General features: G+C 37.6%; 4 protein-coding genes across 4 annotated transcripts; 2 read left to right on the forward strand and 2 right to left on the reverse strand.

Moving 5' to 3' along the window:
* Positions 714-4,315, reverse strand: LOC104793064. The gene is given in 6 exon segments (XM_019226773.1): positions 714-1,009; positions 1,449-1,508; positions 1,955-2,387; positions 2,390-2,506; positions 2,509-3,028; positions 4,228-4,315. Coding segments are annotated over 3 exon segments (264 nt in total). The 5' UTR covers positions 2,536-3,028; positions 4,228-4,315; the 3' UTR covers positions 714-1,009; positions 1,449-1,508; positions 1,955-2,267.
* Positions 3,035-5,608, forward strand: LOC104793063 (cytokinin dehydrogenase 1-like). The gene is made up of 5 exons (XM_010519344.1): positions 3,035-4,000; positions 4,209-4,336; positions 4,444-4,704; positions 4,804-5,066; positions 5,162-5,608. Exons 1-5 carry the CDS (start codon positions 3,334-3,336, stop codon positions 5,565-5,567), a joined length of 1,725 nt encoding a protein of 574 aa, XP_010517646.1. The 5' UTR covers positions 3,035-3,333; the 3' UTR covers positions 5,568-5,608.
* On the forward strand, positions 6,210-11,525 carry LOC104793062. Its single transcript, XM_010519342.1, has 12 exons — positions 6,210-6,653; positions 6,744-8,001; positions 8,091-8,330; positions 8,545-8,674; positions 8,861-9,013; positions 9,092-9,312; positions 9,413-9,482; positions 9,649-9,855; positions 10,221-10,456; positions 10,600-10,678; positions 10,762-10,896; positions 11,033-11,525. The coding sequence occupies exons 1-12, from the start codon at positions 6,365-6,367 to the stop codon at positions 11,201-11,203; spliced, it is 3,189 nt and encodes a 1,062-aa protein (XP_010517644.1). The 5' UTR covers positions 6,210-6,364; the 3' UTR covers positions 11,204-11,525.
* Positions 11,780-13,770, reverse strand: LOC104793065 (S-formylglutathione hydrolase). The gene is made up of 7 exons (XM_010519345.2): positions 13,564-13,770; positions 13,136-13,253; positions 12,989-13,036; positions 12,643-12,839; positions 12,358-12,456; positions 12,198-12,263; positions 11,780-12,113 (listed from the first exon to the last, which is right to left on the reverse strand). Exons 1-7 carry the CDS (start codon positions 13,696-13,698, stop codon positions 11,934-11,936), a joined length of 843 nt encoding a protein of 280 aa, XP_010517647.1. The 5' UTR covers positions 13,699-13,770; the 3' UTR covers positions 11,780-11,933.

The following is a 14,081-nucleotide window of genomic DNA, read 5'->3' on the forward strand; positions in this document are numbered from 1 at the left end:
AATTAAATATAACTATTAAGTATATATGTTTTAATTTTTTGTTTAGTCTAATTACTACTAGTGAAACTACCTAGTCATGTTCTAAGGTTAGGCCAATGAGATTCATTAATTCCTAAAGGATAAATCTTTGATATTTAAATCAGATTATAAGATTGCTTTCTCAATATACAATTCGAGCTATATAGTCTAACATGCTAAAACACATTCATTGTTAGACAAACTAATTTGTTCTCTTCCCCTAAATAGACACGTAATTTGTCTTCTTACCCTAAATAGTAAATAGACAACTTTGTACAAGTAAAAAAGCATATGTTGAAGATTTGCTTGGGGATTTCTTTGCAATAATTAACCAAAAACCAATTGAAATTAGACTAATATTTGTTTGGTGATAATGGGAACTCATAGGGTCTACATCACAAGTTATTTTTTTCCTTGACACGGGTGTACAACAAACACAAGCTATATTAGGCAAATTGGTAAGTAGGCTCAAGACCCAAAAATAAAAAGTTTTAAGATGAAAAAATTGCAAGCGGAAAGAAGAAGAAGACATATAGTTTTCTGAAACAAAAGAAAGATAATAACCCATCACTGCAGAAAAAGGTATCCCTCTAATAATTGAAGACAATTGTAACCTAATGTCAACGAACTTAGCCAATGAGCCCAATCGACGTTCTATCTTGGGACCATTTCTCTCTCTCTCTCTTTTCTAAATATAACTTGAAATTGAGATATCACTAATTATTTACAATGGTGTGTATTGGTAATGGATCCTAGGTGCTTATTTAGGCATCTCGACCTCAAATCCGGTTAAAGAAAAAGAATGGAAATTTTAGATACATGTATCATATATAGAGTAATGATTACATTAATACGTTTGTGGATTTGTAACCTTATTTTTGCGGCAATGGTGGTGATTTTATATTATTCATATTTGTGCTCATCATGATGCCACCTAAACAGTCTCAATATGCCCAACTATCTTCTTATTGCAATCTTCACGGCGATTTACCTGTGAAATTAGCAATAAAAAGAGAGAAAAAAAGAAAGAAAGAAACTTTTAAGTGGAAAGTGACAATACAGTGAGACCTGCAAAAAAACTCGACAAGTTTGAAATAAACAACTTAAAAGAATTCACCCACAGAACAATAAACTTTTACAAAGAAGAAACCAACAACTTTGTGTCACTAAATCTATAGAAATGTCAATAATGTTGCTGTACGGAAAGGGATTCACTTGGGGTCTACAGAAATTCATGGTGTTCTTTGATGATGCATTGATATTCTCTATAACAAGAAATAGGAAGAGAGATACATCATTCATCATACTCGATTTTTCATGATATCGATCGGTCTTAAGTATAGCATGAAGAGAAGGGAATTGTTTGTGCCACTACTAGACTAAAATGCTCTGTTAAATAATGTCATAATATAGAAGAAAGTGTGTCTTACCAGGGTTAGAAAAAGTGTCTTGTGTGTATTTGTCCACTACAGCGACCAAGGTAATGTGAGCTACGATTACAATAACAAAGGTGAATTAGCCAATGCCCCCAATAATTGGGACAATGTAATCATGATAATATTAAAAAAAATAATGCAATAAAGCAAACAGAAAATAGAATGCAACAATGAGCAATGAACAATGAAAGGGTGCTTCTTTAGTCATGTAAAAAAGGAGTAATAATGTTGAGACCACTGGTTTTCATTGCACACAAAGTCACATAAGACAGATACACGACGAAGGGTAGTTATTCACTGCAAATTCTGTTGACATAATTGGTTACTGTAAACTTTTTTGCTTCATAGACTCCTGTGAGTCATTATATCCTAAGATCTATATATTTGTTGGATGGCACTTACTATTACTCAAAAAGAAAGTAAAGTAGAAGAAAGAATTGAACATTCACATCAGTCTTAAATTTTCAACACTCGTATTCAAATGAGAAAAGAATCAATACCTTTGATTTTAATTTATTCGCAATGCCTCCTTTGTTCAAACTGTCACTCCTCATTGCCATCTTCTCCAGCCTTTGCTTCCATTTTTCCCGACTATGTAGACAAGGCCCCTACATCTTTCAATCTCAAAACAAAAATAACATGACGCTATTGGAAGACACAGCACATACTCACAAGTTAACACTATACGTAAATCAAATCTTCTATGTTTATTTATTGCAAGTAGCACACAGGGGCATTGATTTTTCTTTTTGAATTTTCCTTTCATTATAATAATTCTGAGCACAAAACACATATCACCTCCAACTAAGATAATTACTCGTGAAAAAAATATCGTGACAAGGCCTTACTTATTTTGTCCAAAAAAAAAAAAAAAAAAAAAAAAAGNGACAAGGCCTTACTTACTTGGTCTTTCAGGACCACCAATAAGTATATATAGCATACAATCTTTTCTATTCCCTGTTCAATATGTCATGCTGACAGTTGAGACTTTTGTAATAAAATAACACAAAGCACTTCAAAATGCAGCTGTGGTACTTTTTTCGTTTCTTAAAGCAATTTTACTGCAAGCGAGGATACACATGAACAGCACCAGGGAGTCCTAAAACATGTACACGCAACAAAATTTTTTTTTCTCTAAACAATATGGAAAAAAGAAGCTTGGTTGCAACACGTGTTTAGGACAGTTCTGTATCCATCCTGCAAGGAAGAGTAGCCAGTGTTGATGTTTGGTCCTAATGGGTAACTTACTTCCAAGCTTTATAGTCAAATTTAAATACTGATGAACTGACAAGATCAAATGATGCAAAATGGTCCCAATAAGCATGATCCAATGAGGTTACCAGACTTGGGTGTAGAGGATAGTGGGCAAGATTGTCTTCTCTCAAACTGAGCTCAAGTACAATGAGACCCAAGTAGGGGCCCTAGAGTACATGCTCTGACAGTGAGCGTAGCCAAGAGACAAATTTATAATAAGAAGAAAAAACTATGCAGTAAAACAAGAATTTTTTACCTTTTATGTATGAGATCTTCTTGGCAGGGAGAGAATGTATGTACCCGGGATGTGAATTATTAACCTACCATGAAAAAAGATGAAACTTAGAAGTTAGAAATACTTTTCTAGTAAACTTTCACAATATATATAATATGCAAAAATTGAAATAAAATGCCATAAAGATATCTTCATTTACAGTAAGAGACAAAAAGTAATGGCAATCTAGCTACATAGTGAACCAAGTATATGACTGTACCGCCCAAACCTTTCCTTTAAATTCCTCTTTCTACCTCTTTTTTTTCCTGAGAGTACTCTAAACCTCAAGTTCACTTCTACTTCCCTCATATCATTCCGCCTCTTTTTGCATTTTCTCTCAAGAAAGTAGAAATGGGATTGACCTCATCCTTAAGGTTCCGTAGACGAAACAACAAAACTTTCCTTAGAATCTTCATGATCTTGGTTCTAAGCTGTATACCAGGTAAAACCAATCTTTGTTCCAATCATTCTGTTAGTAACCCAACAGATGTACCTCCTTCAAATCCTTCAGATATTCGTTCCTCACTAGTTTCACTAGATTTGGAGGGTTACATAAGCTTTGATGATGTCCATAATGCTGCCAAGGATTTTGGCAACAGATACCAGTTGCCACCTTTGGCAATCCTACATCCGAGGTCTGTTTCTGATATTTCATCAATGATGAAGCATATAGTACATCTGGGTTCCACCTCAAATCTTACAGTAGCAGCCAGAGGCCATGGTCACTCGCTTCAAGGACAAGCTCTGGCTCATCAAGGTGTTGTCATCAAAATGGAGTCACTTCGAAATCCTGATATCAGGATTCACAAGGGGAAGCAACCGTATGTTGATGTCTCAGGTGGTGAATCGTGGATCAACATTCTACGCGAGACTCTAAAATACGGTCTTTCACCAAAGTCCTGGACCGACTACCTTCATCTGACTGTTGGAGGTACTCTTTCTAACGCTGGAATCAGTGGTCAAGCGTTCAAGTATGGACCCCAAATCAACAACGTGTACCAGCTAGAGATTGTCACAGGTATGTCGTTCATGCTATAGGTCTATATATGGTTGTCTAAAAAAAAAGCATGCTCCTTAAAGAATATACATCTCTTCAGAAGCAAAAACACTGAAGACTTAAATGGTTTTGGACTCTAAATAAGTGTGCAATAGGCGCAAATGTGAAATATGTACGCACGATTGTAATTTGAACCAAGAAAAAGTTTATAAAAACAATCTATTTTCAGGGAAAGGAGAAGTCGTGACCTGTTCTGAGAAGCGGAATTCTGAACTTTTCTACAGTGTTCTTGGCGGGCTTGGACAGTTTGGCATAATCACCCGAGCACGGATATCTCTTGAACCAGCACTGCATATGGTAAAGTTCTATCTTGGGCATGGCTGCTGGAAAATGCAACTAGTCAAAATATATACGCTATGATTCTAAGCACGAGTTTCCTGATACAGTCAAATGAATTTTGGTAGGTTAAATGGATCAGGGTACTCTACTCTGACTTCTCTGTATTTTCAAGGGATCAAGAACATCTGATTTCAAAGGAGAAAACCTTTGATTACGTTGAAGGATTTGTGATAATCAATAGAACAGACCTCCTCAATAATTGGAGATCATCATTCAGACCTAACGATTCCACAGAGGCTAGCAAATTCAAGTCAGATGGGAAAACTCTTTATTGCCTAGAAGTGGTCAAATATTTCAACACAGAAGAAGCTAACTCAATGCATCAGGTAAGATCAGAGAGCAATATATAATGAAAGTTAGTATCTAAAGAGAGCTCTAGATATCAACCGTTGGTTGCTAACATAACGAATGGTTTTTCCCTGCAGGAAACTGGCAAGTTACTTTCGGAGTTGAATTATATACCATCCACTTTGTTTTCATCTGAAGTGCCATATATTGAGTTTCTAGATCGAGTTCATATTGCGGAGAGAAAACTGAGAGCAAAGGGTTTATGGGAGGTTCCACATCCCTGGCTAAATCTCCTGATTCCTAAGAGCAGTATATCTAAATTTGCTACAGAGGTTTTTAACAACATTCTCACAAGCAACAATAACGGACCTATCCTTATTTATCCAGTCAATCAATCCAAGTAAGTGAGCAAAAAATGCCAAAACCATATGCTTCCAATGATTTCATAAACATAGAATTTACTAACCATATCCAATATCTTTTCTATTGTTGCAGGTGGAACAAACAAACATCTTTGATAACTCCAAATGAAGATATCTTCTACCTCGTGGCCTTTCTCCCCTCTGCAGTGCCAAAATCCTCAGGGAAAAACGATTTAGAGTACCTATTGAAACAAAACCAAAGAGTAATGAACTTCTGCAAAACAGCAAGACTCCATGTGAAGCAGTATTTGCCCCATTATGAAACACAACAAGAGTGGAAATCACACTTTGGCAAAAGATGGGAAACATTTTCACAAAGGAAACATGCCTATGACCCTCTAACGATTCTAGCCCCTGGCCAGAAAATATTCCAAAAGACAACAACAACACAATTCCAACTCTCAAAGTCAAAGTCAAAAGCAGTCCTCAAAGGTACCACAAGAAGAGCATCAGTACTACTAAAACCTAGAACTGTATAAAACACAAACGTATCCTGTGTCCTTGTAACGGCTCAGGCTAGGCAGCAANAAAAAATTTTTTTTTTTTTTTTTTTTTTTTTTTTTTTTTCTGGTGAAGAACAAAATTTTACAGTCTGAAACAGATTGCAATATTTTATATAGGATCCATCATAGCATCCTACGCAGTTTCCTTACACTCAAAACATAAAATCTTTTACAAGAACATCTTCTCTCTAATAAAGACCTCTAAGACCCTTATAATCTATCTAGTCTCAGCAAACAATTTACAAAAGCTATAAAAAAAAAAAAAAAAAAATCTCCAAATCAGAACTTACCTTGAAGAATCGACCTTAGAATCTCAATTAAGTTCAGTAGCCGCGGGACGGGAGAATCCAAACCTAATTTGGCGCCTTTCCGCCATGAATAGTCCCGAGGAAGCTTTCTTCTTCAAATTGTGAGATTTTTTTCAAATTTCGCTTCGTCTGTCACACGCACGACACGATTACAGTAATAATACATACGTGTGTGTTTTAAGTATATTTTATATTTTAATTAAATTTTAATTTTAATTAGTTGTCTGGGAAAGAAGACGCTCCTGGAATACTTCTTCTCTCGTCTTCTTCAATTGGTAATAATTATTAATAATAAGCAAATCACAAAAACCCTAACGGGTACTAGTGTGTTGAAAGCTAAAATACATTTCACCTACATCTTCACCCCCTGCACGCAAGAGAGCTGATTCGTTTCACCTACAGATTCTTTTTCTAAAGCCCTAAATTTTCGATTTTTGAAAAAGAATCGAATATTTTTTTTTTTGGATGTCTCCTGCGGCGGTGGAGATTGGTTCTCCGGTTGAAAAATTCTCTTCTTTCTTAAACCCTGATCAACATTACTCCGAGATATTCCCGGAGAGTGTTCGCTCTCACGATCAACGAAACATGGACGCTTCCTTCTCCTTCGGGTTTGGAGCTGGTTCAGGACAACACTCGAAGACTCGTCAAAAGCCGAGGCTGGTTAAACTGAGGAAGAACGGTAGAGTGGTTAAAGGACCCTCTTTTTCCGGCGAGGTTTTTTCAGGTTTCAATCCGTTTGCGCCGCCCCGTCAAGGTAAAGAAGAAACTTGAAGTTGATTTCAATGAAGATCCAGCTTTTGATACTTTGTGAGCTGATTGGGTTCTTTTTTTTTTGTTTATGTAGGTAGTCTTCATATGAACAGTGGGAATGATAGAAATGATAGTGAGTCACCTGGGGATAAATGTTTCGTCTTTGGAGCTAATGGGAATAGTTCTGGTGCAAAAGCTAGTCCAGGTAATGCCACAGTATCTTCTTTTTCTGATGAGGAGTTTAGTACACCTATAGGGGAGTCTGAGTTGGGTTCAGAATCCACTGAAAAACATTCAGATAGAGTTGCGGGAAAAGTAGATAATGATAATCGTGAAAACATCAGACCGTGTAGTGAGAGCACTACTTGTGATGCGAAAACTGGACTTGAGTTTGATAGAAAGTCTAACAGTGTACAGTTTGCTCATGGTAAAAGTGTTCCTGGAATGAACCTGGCTGCTGACATGGAGAAACTTAATATCAGTGAGTCCAGAGTTCATGGTGGCAGCGACTATGAGGAAGCAAGGAAATCCAATAACACACCTGTGTTTACTTTTGGTAGCGTTGGAAAGCTTGATCCTAAATGTAAAGAAGGTGCGGCAACATCAGGGTCATGCTCTTTCAGTTCCAATGGTTTTCACGAAAGTAAGAATGCAGAGGATGTAAAATTCCGTTCCAAGACTACCAACATTAACAACTTATCAAACACTAGCTTTGGTACAAGAACATCCTTCGATGATTTGAAGGTACCCGAATGGGATCCTACTTTGCTTAAGAACAGTCTTTTTCCAGAATTGAGTAGAAAGTCAGTACATGCACGAAGAAATCGTTTGTCCAAGGACAGGAAATCGAAGAACGTCAAGGAAAAAATGAAACAGCGTGAGCCAGATCGTTGCAACAATCAGACTTCTGAGGGAATTCAGGCTCAAGAAAAACTCAACTCCCCTGGATATTGCTCACCGATGGATTATTCTCCATATCAAGGTGAGAAAGCCAGCAATCAATTTTCAACAGAAACTCCCCTAACATCAATTGATCCCGCACATTCAAGCAAACATGACGATTCCCGTTCTAGCAAACATGATTCATCGCCCTTCACAGCAGAGGATCATGGAAGTAGTTGTATGCCAAAATTTTCTTTCTCAGCATCCACCTCTCAGGGAACTATTCCACATAAAAAGCTTCAAGCTGTAAAGAAATATAGGAGGAAAGTTAATAACAGTTTGTCAAAAAACAATCTTAATGCAACCATGCGAAACAATCAAGAGAATCAACCTGTGAATACAGGTCAAGCCAAAAAAGACTCAGGCTCTACATCGATGATGCCTGATGTCTGTGAGGTTTGGCGACTAAGGTATCATATACTAACTCAAGAGCTTGAACATTGGTGCTTTTTTGTATATTTTCTTTCTGAGAATTGAGAGAAGTAATTTTTTGTATCAGGGGAAATCAAGCCTACAAAAATGGTCATATGTGTAAAGCTGAGGAATGTTACACTCAGGGTATTAATTCCTCCCCGTCAAGTGATAGTTTAGAATACTCTGTCAAGCCTCTTGCACTGTGCTATGGTAACCGTGCAGCAGCAAGGATTTCTCTTGGAAGACTGAGGGAGGCTATTAGCGACTGTGAGATGGCTGCTTCACTTGATCCAAGCTACATTAAAGCGTATATGAGAGCTGCAAAGTAAGTTTAAGGTGTACTTTTGTCTTTTTTTTTTGTTTGCTTAAGCTTTATAGCTTGAATTTAGTAAATCCCGCCAGCTAACGTTTTAGATAGAATTTTCTTGAAGTTAGCAGGAAGTGTATATCTTAAAAATGAAGTTTGTATCTAGTAAATCAATGATTATGTTACTTAATTGAATTTGATTTATTCATATTTTCGTCTGTGCTTGCTTCAGTTGTCATCTTGTGCTGGGGGAACTTGGATCAGCAGTGCAGTATTTTAATAAATGCATGGAATCCACCTCTACTGTCTGCTTGGATCGACGAAGTACTATCGAAGCAGCTGAAGGTTTACAACAGGCTCAAGTATGCATTCTCTCCTAGCTATATCACTTTCTACCATGGTCTAATCAAATTAATTTTATGCTTTATCAGTTAGGATGGAATGTATGGTATGTTGATTCGGATGCTTATTTTGCCAAGAATGTGCTGAATCAGCTCATACTTCTGGTAATGTCTAATTGAACATATCTTTATTTTACTTACCGGCAGAGGGTAGCTGAATTTACCAGCTGTGCATCCACATTATTGGAGAAGAGAACACCTGATGGTGCATCTGACGCATTGGTTCCAATTTCCAATGCCTTATTGATTAGTTCATGCTCAGATAAATTGCTTCAAATGAAGGCGGAGGCGCTGTTTATGGTGAGTAGCATTTCCTTTTCAGCTCTCAAAAATTGAATTTTGCTTTCAGTGGACATGATCTTCCCTGTGAATTTGCAGATCCGACGTTATAAAGATGTGATCGAGCTTTGTGACAATACCATTCAGACGGTTGAGAGGAATTTTGTTTCAGCAGGGATTGGTGGGACGTCAAATGTTGATAGATTGGGGTCTACGTATCACACGCTGATAGTTTGGAGATGGAACATGATTTCCAAGTCGCACTTCTACTTGGGGAACCTTGAGAAGGCCCTTAGTATATTAGAAAAGTTGCAGCAAGTGTGAGTAAACACTTCTTCTGTGTTGTGCTATATAATGAATTTATTGTTATGCATGTATTAAATTTATTTGTTTGCTTAAAGTGTATGTTTTGCTCTCCAGGAATCAGGGAGAGTGTCGTGAGTCACCAGTTTCTTTAGTGGCCACCATTTCTGAACTTTTACGTTACAAGGTATGCTTTATGTTGGAACTTAGGTATTCTTCATATTTATGTGTGGTATAATGTGTTCTTTAACATCAACAGGTCTGGTACATTCTTTCATTATGCTTCTCTGCTGAGTACAAATGCTTTTTCCTGCGTTGGTTACATTTACCAAAGTTTTCTTCTTTGATTGCAGAACGCAGGTAATGAAGCTGTTCGGGACGGAAAGTATATGGAAGCAGTAGAGCAGTATACTGCTGCACTATCAAAAAATGTTGACTCACGCCCTTTTGCAGCAATTTGCTTTTGCAATCGTGCAGCTGCTAATCAGGCCCTAGTCCAAATAGCTGATGCAATTGCCGACTGTAGTCTTGCCATGGCTCTTGATGAAAACTACACGAAGGTATATCATAACATTTTTGTTTTCAACTTGTGAACACGCTCACATGAACCTTCCTCTGAGCTAAAACAGACCGCCTATGAAGTTTTTAATTGGAATTGCTATAGGAAGGTGCAGTAAGATTCGTTTGTGGAATGCCCATTTTCCTAAAACAATATTTGTGTCTACTCACAAACAAACAAATTTTATATATCTTTCAAGTTCTCAAATAAGAACACTCACACTTAGCTGTATTGGATAATTATATTATTTAATCAATGAGCATGTATAACCTAATTTCTTGAAATGTGGCATGGTACTGAAGCGGCATGTAAACACCGTTGATGTTTCATTGAAATATCAACCCTGACTTATCTTTCCATTTTCAGGCAGTCTCCAGGAGAGCCACATTACATGAGATGATCAGAGATTATGATCAAGCAGCTAATGATCTCCAGAGGCTTATCAGCATTCTCGTAAAGCAAAGTGATAAGACAAAAAAAACGCCAGAGGCATCTGCAGAGCGTGCAAGCAGCAGGAAAGAACTAAAGCAGGCCCGTCAACGGTTGTCTGTGATGGAAGAAAAATCTAAAGAGAGCATTCCTCTGGATTTCTTCCTCATCATGTATGCTAACTTTTCGCACAGTCAATTATACCATTCATGATATTGGAGACGAGACTATAATTGAATACTCTATGCACTGAATTCCACTATAATTGTATGCTGATATTCAGACTATCTTCTAATCTCGTTTTGCTAATTTGCAGGGGAGTGAAGACAACTGACACTGCTGCTGATATCAAAAAGTCATACCGTAGAGCAGCTCTTAGACATCACCCAGACAAGGTTACCTAGTGTTTTACTGGCTGACAATGGATCCAAATCATTATTTTACATCTGCTGATATTACCTCTTTGATGTGTATACAGGCTGCACAGATTCTTGTTAGAAGTGAAAGTGAAGGACCGTGGTTGAAGGAGATATTAGAAGAGGTTCACAAGGGTGCAGATAGGCTCTTCAAAATGATTGGAGAGGCATATTCAGTTCTTTCTGACCCAGCTAAGGTTCACTTTCTCGCCTCTTATGCCTACAAACCTTTTAAGCGTGATTCATTTGTCCCCCATGAACACTTACTAGCAATAGAACATCCTAGGACTTGCCACATATGATATGTTACTTATCAGGTTTTTGTTTTAACAGAGGTCAGACTATGAACTTGAGGAAGAAATTAGAAAAGCCAAGGCATCTAGAGAAAGCTACAGAAGAAGAAAAGCTGCGGAAGAAAGTAGCCCAACGTATCAGACAAGTGCAACCAGGCGATACTGGAGGGACAGCGGGAGTACATACCGAAATACGCCTTCTTGGTGGTAGAACCCTAAAATTCTAGGTGGCATTAGGAAAAGGAACCCAGTATTCTTTTTTTTTGGTGGTTTAAGCAAAGAGGGATCCACTGGATTTCTCCCAGGTGAGTCATTCCAGAGCTGGTGAAGTGTAAAGGGTTGCTACGCATCAGTTCAGCAAATGATACCAGCTTGCATACTAAAGAATTGTTTGTTTCAATGGTTAATAGGGCAACTCCTGCGAGGTTGTGACCCAACTACAGGTTGTCTGAAAAATTGCTGATTGTACTGTTTGTACTTTGTAACACATTCAAAAGATAAAGAAATGATAAATCTAATTTGGTCTGAACATATCTTAAAAGTGTCTGAACCTCTCAAAACGCTTTTCTGAAACTTGAGTTGTTTGTTCATAGGTGATTTATATTATAGCTTAAGGAAGCGATAAATCTGTACATTTATCCAAATATTTCTGTAACATTTGAGTCTGCTTGTGGTCCAAAATTGGCCGCTCTTTTCATGCCTAAGCTTGGTAAAGGAAACACTATCTTTGTGTCTAAAAGGCTCTCATCTTGTACATTTATGTGTTCTTATGTCGTGTTGAATGAGGTATAAAGCAAACATGGATTTTTTATTATTAGTATTATTGTAGACAAAAGAGCACATAGAGCAGTTACTGAACACAAAACATTACAAGTCTACTTCCTTTATTGATACTAGTATTTGGACAAAGCCAAAGCTGGTTGCCAAGTAGCTGAAGTGAGCTATAACTTCAGGGCCTGAGCATGGTGACTGATGTGGTCTTCTATGAAGGTGGCGATAAAGTAGAAGGAGTGGTCGTATCCTGGCTGGAAACGCAGTAAGAGCGGCGCTTTCACTTTCTTACATGCCTCCTCAAAATTTCTGGCCAATAACTGATCAGGGTAGAAATTGTCGCTTTCTCCCTGCAATGGTTGAGGCAAAGATGGTTCAAGCTCCACGCAAAGCAAGAAAGATAACCAGCAAAAACATGGAGTTAATGGTTTTACCTGATCAATTAGAATTGTGGCAGAAAGATTGTGGAACTTAGAGATAAGACAAGTGGCGTCGTATTCCTGAAATTTCCAAAAGAAAGTATGCATCAAACTTAGGAAATGGATACTGTGTTGCGGCTGTATGCATAATGAATTCTTTATAAGTTGTTTTTACCTCCCAAGCAGCCTTGTTGTCACCTAGATAATTGGTGAATGCCTTCTGTCCCCATGGACAATTTATGGGGTTGGCAATTGGTGCAAACGCAGACACAGACTGTACATGTCACAGAGCAAGTGATTAGAGTGAAATAATGATATAGGAGAAACAAGAATTTGGTTAAAGCACATTTATCCACCCCCATAAAAGATATCTATCTTTTGATTTAAGATTCCAAGTCTCAAGCATCGTACTCAAATGCAGTGCCACAAGAAAATTCGAAAAATATTTAGAAGTAAATACCTTGTACTTATCGAGGTTCTTGAGGTATATAATAAGAGCACCATGTCCACCCATGGAGTGTCCAAATATAGATGCGTTTGTTGTGTCAAGCTGAGAAAAGTTATCACTGAGGAGTTTTGGCAACTCTTTGACAACATAGTCATACATACGCCAGTTCTTCCACTTTTCCTGAGTAGCATTGAGGTAGAATCCAGCTCCTAAGCAAAAATCAAACAGGAAAGAAAGAAAAGCTTATCACCCTTCATTGTAATAATGACCTGAATACATCAATACTACCAAACCAATAAATCTAAAGCTACAACTGGTTTGGAATGCAAACCAGAAGAAGCATGTAACACTTGCATACCTACACCAAAGTCGTAACTGTCTGCTTCTCCTTCAACATTTAGTCCTCCTACAATATCAAAACCATCACACAGAGTATTAAAAAACCAAGGGAAGATGATAAACCAGAGTAAAAAAACATGGCAAATCAAAAATACTGTTGGCTCACTTGGGGAAGTGTCTGGAGCAACAAGAGCAATGCCATGAGTAGAAGCAGCACGTTGAGCCCCAGATTTAATGATGAAGTTCTCGTCTGTGCAGGTGAGACCAGAAAGCCAGTAAAGCACCTGTCCAATCAACAAAAAAAGGAGAATCATTTCGCTAAAATAAGCCAATCAATGGTTCTGAAGAAGCATAATTTTTGCATCCCAACATAGATCAAGGCAGTAAGGAATACAAAAACAATCATGCAAAACTAAAGTCTTCTTCTTTAGAACAATATGGAAAATAACAACAGTAACTGAGAAGAAAGTCACAAAAGATCCCTTATTTACAGTAGAAACAGATCAAAATCTCTACATAGGAGCGAGAATCGAGAAAACTACAACAAGAAACTGAGATCAGAGTACTGAAAAAGAAGGAAGTTAAATAACATACAGGAGATTTATGGGAAGATGAAGCAGAAGGAGGGAAGTAGATGGTAAAAGTCATAGAACATCCAAGTGTCTCACTGTAGTGTTTGTATCTTTTGTTGTAGCCATCGAACATCTTCGTGCTCCCGATCTCCTCCATTCTCTCTCTCTCTCTCCCTCTCTCTGCGTACAGTTCAGAAGCAGCAACCAAAAGCAGCGAAGAAGACTACGAACAAACGATCGAACAAGAGAGGTCTATCGGTTTCTACAGTAGACTCGAGCCCATACAAATTATTAAAGGCCCAACTAAAGAGTCTTGAAAGGCCCGTTGACAAAAAAAAAGAGTCTTGAAAGGCCCATTTGATTTAAACCGTTTTAGTCAAGAGCCGCTTCATCAACGAGAGTGTTTAGTTTCATTAAGCAAAAGAATAGATCAATTTCATTATAAAGTATATGATGTATTTATTAGGGTGATCAAATCATTACTATATAAACACTGACATATCAAGAGATAACGCATGGACTTTTTTTTTTTTTTTTTCG

This window comes from Camelina sativa, chromosome 6, assembly GCF_000633955.1.
Source record: "Camelina sativa cultivar DH55 chromosome 6, Cs, whole genome shotgun sequence".
Taxonomy (NCBI): domain Eukaryota; kingdom Viridiplantae; phylum Streptophyta; class Magnoliopsida; order Brassicales; family Brassicaceae; genus Camelina; species Camelina sativa.

Coding starts and splice junctions, on each gene's coding strand:
- LOC104793063 (XM_010519344.1), top strand. CDS start 3,334: ATGGGATTGACCTCATCCTTAAGGTTCCGTAGACGAAACAACAAAACT. Junction 4,001..4,208: donor CCAGCTAGAGATTGTCACAG/GTATGTCGTTCA, acceptor ATCTATTTTCAG/GGAAAGGAGAAGTCGTGACC. Junction 4,705..4,803: donor AAGCTAACTCAATGCATCAG/GTAAGATCAGAG, acceptor TTTTCCCTGCAG/GAAACTGGCAAGTTACTTTC.
- LOC104793062 (XM_010519342.1), top strand. CDS start 6,365: ATGTCTCCTGCGGCGGTGGAGATTGGTTCTCCGGTTGAAAAATTCTCT. Junction 9,313..9,412: donor TTAGAAAAGTTGCAGCAAGT/GTGAGTAAACAC, acceptor TTTGCTCTCCAG/GAATCAGGGAGAGTGTCGTG. Junction 10,457..10,599: donor CTGGATTTCTTCCTCATCAT/GTATGCTAACTT, acceptor GCTAATTTGCAG/GGGAGTGAAGACAACTGACA.
- LOC104793065 (XM_010519345.2), bottom strand. CDS start 13,698: ATGGAGGAGATCGGGAGCACGAAGATGTTCGATGGCTACAACAAAAGA. Junction 12,840..12,988: donor CAGTTACGACTTTGGTGTAG/GTATGCAAGTGT, acceptor ATTTTTGCTTAG/GAGCTGGATTCTACCTCAAT. Junction 12,264..12,357: donor ACAACAAGGCTGCTTGGGAG/GTAAAAACAACT, acceptor TGGAAATTTCAG/GAATACGACGCCACTTGTCT.